Below are 4,147 nucleotides of genomic sequence, written 5' to 3' on the forward strand. Positions count from 1 at the left end.
CCCTACCTCGTGGGCATGGCCACCGGCTGGATACTCTTCAAGACCAACTTGAAAATCAGAATGAACAGGGTACGATATACAATTGATCATGTTGCTTTCGAAATAAATATTTAGAAAAATTGATTAAAGACTGAGCAGTTTACCCAAAAAATTGTGTATGTAACTTAGCATATTTATTTCATCATCATCATTATCATCATCATCACCACCACTATCATCTTCTATACGTACTCACTGAGGGTCTCAGAATCTACCCTAAGTGGCGACTAAGCCTTAGTCAACCACACTGCACTGCGTATTGACTTCACACAAATATTTGAATTTCTTCGCTGATATGTCTGTACATAAATTCGTTCGAAAAAAGAAATTCGGGAGCGTTTAATACCCCTTGAGGCAACGCGTTCCAAAAGACTCGTTTGATTTAGCACCTAAAGAGATATTTGTAGCAAGTGGCAGCGTTTTTCAAGGCCTCTGCGAATCAGTATAAATATCAATTTGTCGTTCAGTTTTATGGGAATAAAGACGTCAGTATCTACTAACGAGAACTTATTAATTTCAAATACGTCCACTACAACTATATTTATGTAATTGTGACAGATTTGGGTGTGGGTGGGGTGGTGTTTGTGCGCGGGCACGCTGCTGTTCCTGATCTTCGGGCTGTACCGCGCGCAGCTGAGCGTGGGCGCGGCCGCCGCCTACAGCGCGCTCTCGCACTCGCTGTGGGCCGCCGCCATCGGCTGGGTCATCGTCGCCTGCTCCACCGGACACGGCGGTACGTGTCTCCNCACCCTGCCCTACTGGCTACTGGCTTCTTGTCTTACCACACGCACTGACGAGAGTGGACATCAGCATTATAGCTATATTAATTAGCTAATGGAAAAAAATTTACACTTGTCACTAATTATGTGCAAAACAATCGACAATCGTACAACAGTTGTGCGATTGTTGTCGATTCAACTGTTTAGTTTTATAACTAAAAATGGACAAGCGTTGAAAATATTGTGCGATAGTTTAGTAAAAAGTGTGCGCTCTTACACTACAATTGTGTTTCAAAGATATGTCGCAATGTTATTTATGATAAATGTGTAGTTTCACGCGCCACTGCTAGATGTCGCTGCGTGTATTTTAAAACACGATATAGTCCAGTTTCTGAAATTTTGAAGAGATGTTTTATATAACGTAATTTTTACAATTTTTATTTGTCCATACTTCAGCTGTTATAAAATTTAGCATTGCGAATTGCGGAGCTGAAAAAGTAAAAGTAGAATACTTATCTGGCAAATCTATTGTCTATGCTTACATACTAATTTTCATTAGCATTATTTTATTGATTTTTTTTTAATAATCCCAATGAGAATAAAGCATTTTGACGAATACTACAGCTTATATTAATATCACACCAGGTCATAACGGCATTAGCCTCGCATCAATAAAAATAAACAAGTCCTGGCTTATTCAAAAATCTCTCTATACTCTATAGTGTCAAGTTTATGTTACAACTAGCTGTAGCCGTGGAATTAAAAAAAAAAAAACAAAAGTGAGTAGCCTATATGTTCTTCCGCGCTATACTCTACATCTGTACCAAATTTCACCGAAATCCGTTCAGCCGTTTAGGCTACAAACTCTAACAAACATCCATCCATCTAAACTTTTGCATTTATAATATTAGTTAGATAATATGCACACACAGTTTTCATTCAAGATATCTGTATAATTTACATGACGAGCTATCATTACGTATGTGCATTGTGGTGCGCAGGCTGGGTGCGCGCGCTGCTGTCGGCGCCGGTGCTGTACCCGTTCTCGCGCGTCACGTACTGCGCCTACCTCGTGCACCCCGTGCTGCTGCGCTACGTCGCCATGCACCTCACACACCCCATACACCTCGGCGAACTGCTTGTTGTGAGTCACATTTTATATATTTCAACATTAAAAAAAAACATACAGACGAACTTTCTTTCTTTTGGTAAGTCGGTCAATAAAAAAACAAGGTAAACGCACAAGGTGACGACATCTAAAAATATTTTTCAAGTGCCTATATTTATTTCAGTAATGTGCAGATAAAAAGTTGTTTTTTATTTTTTCTTTCTTATCGTAATTAGCTTTCGTCCGCGTGGAAATAAAACAACAATGAGTTGCCTATGTGTTCTTCCAGACTACATAAATTCATCGACATCTGTTCATCGATTTAGGCGGAAAACTTAAATAATCATACATTCATGGATGGAAAAACTTTTTTTATTTAACTACACCATGAAATGATTATGGTGTATTCAAATAAAAAAAAGTTTTTCCATCTTATATCATTATAAATACGAAATTTTAAGATTTTTGTACGTAATGTATTGACATTACGTACAAAAATCTTTTAGTTAATTTACAAGTTACAATAATTATTAAAATATTAATACCAATATCATTGCAGTTCGTATTGTTCCTGGGATTGACAGTGATGTCATATTTCTTCGCGTTCGTCATTTCTGTGGCATTCGAGGCGCCCATCGTCACCATGCTCAAGATCCTCGCGCCGCAGAAGAAACCGCACAGAGTTTGAAAACTCTCCTACACAAAGACTGGAATACAAATTGATTTTAATTTTAAATTCACAACTTTTAGGGTTTGTCACAAAATTCCTTAAAATAAGATAACAATCCAACGTATAACATATGGAAGTATCGGATTTTGGTACTTTATCTGAAAGTGGCGTCACTTTTACGCTATCTGAGCATCTATCAGCCAGTGGTGGGGCAAGCCCTTAATTAAAATGAGAAGTTGGTGTTAGATTTTAAAGTCAATTAAAGTTTAAAGTTCTCAAAAATAAACGATATTAAAATACAGTGAAATGTAAGGATTATGTTAAAAAGTGATTATTACATCTACAAAGTAATATTAAATGTTAGTTACAAACTAAGATATCAAAATATATTATACAATGTTTAAATAGCATACAATAGAAAACAAAACTTTTTTGGCCAGTGACAAAAAAAAAGAATTATTTGGAATTCGAATAATTTAATTTAGAAATGACAAGTTAAATATAATGCTCTCTTACTGCCTATAATTAACCTTTAATTCGATAGTATTCAATGTGAAAAACAAATAATTAAAAAAAAACTATTTAAATCATATTTCAATAAAAAAACTACTAAAAAATCAGTTTGTTTTGCTACAAAAAAACTCCGTCGAATTAAAGGTTAAAAAGTTACTAGTTTATTCGTCTACCTTTTTAATATCATTGGCTGTTTTAAAACGGTCATAAAAGTGCGCGCTTTTAAACGGAAAAAGATTAAAAATTCGCGCGTTTTTTAAACTTCGTTCAGAAATTACAACACATAGTTTTAAGACTGTACAAAAATATGTATTAATATTAAATTAAGATGTAAAAGACTTGGTTATGCTTGAAAGAAATATTAAACAGACTAATATTTAAGTTCAAAATGTATGGTTTATAATTTGATTAGAGTAAAAAAAATCAGAAATCAGTACAAAGTTGAAATCGTTTATTCAAATTAAAAACAGTACAAACGATAGAAATCGAGATAACATTTGGATTTACATATTTTTTTAATTTAAAATTTTTGTATTTGTGTATAATTGAAAATGTGAGTTTGTAACATCAAAATGAAATTGTATTTTTCAATGTAAAAGTATGGATGACTTAATTGTAGACGGAATGGAATGTTTGCTTGTAAATATTTCTGTATACTTTTATAATAACGTTATGTAAATAAGTTGTAAATATTAATTATTCTTTTTATAGGACAACATTTTTAATAAAATTTAATTAAAGTGATTTGGGCGTTTTTATTTATTGTATATATATTGATAGTTACTACAAAAGATTAAGTTTTAATTTTCCTAATAGAAAATTTACTAAAACTAATGTAAGATACCAAATAAGATAATATAGAAAATAAGATAAAATTGAATAATAAATAACGGTGAACATATATTCTTGGATCTAATGTATATGGGACAATATTCTAGGTGTGTTTTAATATATTTTTTTACAAATACGTATTTCAAAAAATAAAACAGACAATAATATCTTATAAATTTATTGTACTTGAGATATAAGTTGTTGAACAGAGTAGAGATCATGAGTATGCGTAGTCCGTGAGGCGGCGCAGCAGGCAGCACGCCGGCA

The 4,147-nt window shown here is 33.3% G+C and overlaps 2 protein-coding genes across 2 annotated transcripts in view; one reads left to right on the top strand and one right to left on the bottom strand.

Annotated features, from left to right (window-relative positions):
* LOC106107750 (nose resistant to fluoxetine protein 6-like) overlaps nucleotides 1–2,942 on the top strand; it is a 23,251-nt gene extending 20,309 nt beyond the window's left edge. The window contains 4 exon segments of the mRNA XM_013288750.1: nucleotides 3–69; nucleotides 598–772; nucleotides 1,760–1,902; nucleotides 2,426–2,942. Of these exon segments, the coding sequence (XP_013144204.1) occupies nucleotides 3–69; nucleotides 598–772; nucleotides 1,760–1,902; nucleotides 2,426–2,554 (514 nt within the window). The 3' untranslated portion in view covers nucleotides 2,555–2,942.
* The window catches only part of LOC106107751, a 7,063-nt gene continuing 5,478 nt past the window's right edge, over nucleotides 2,563–4,147 (bottom strand). Inside the window, exon 11 of the mRNA XM_013288751.1 lies at nucleotides 2,563–2,573. Coding sequence (XP_013144205.1) covers nucleotides 2,563–2,573 — 11 coding nt within the window. The remainder of the gene's footprint in view (nucleotides 2,574–4,147) is intronic.

This window comes from Papilio polytes, unplaced genomic scaffold, assembly GCF_000836215.1.
Source record: "Papilio polytes unplaced genomic scaffold, Ppol_1.0 DF821845.1, whole genome shotgun sequence".
NCBI lineage: Eukaryota > Metazoa > Arthropoda > Insecta > Lepidoptera > Papilionidae > Papilio > Papilio polytes.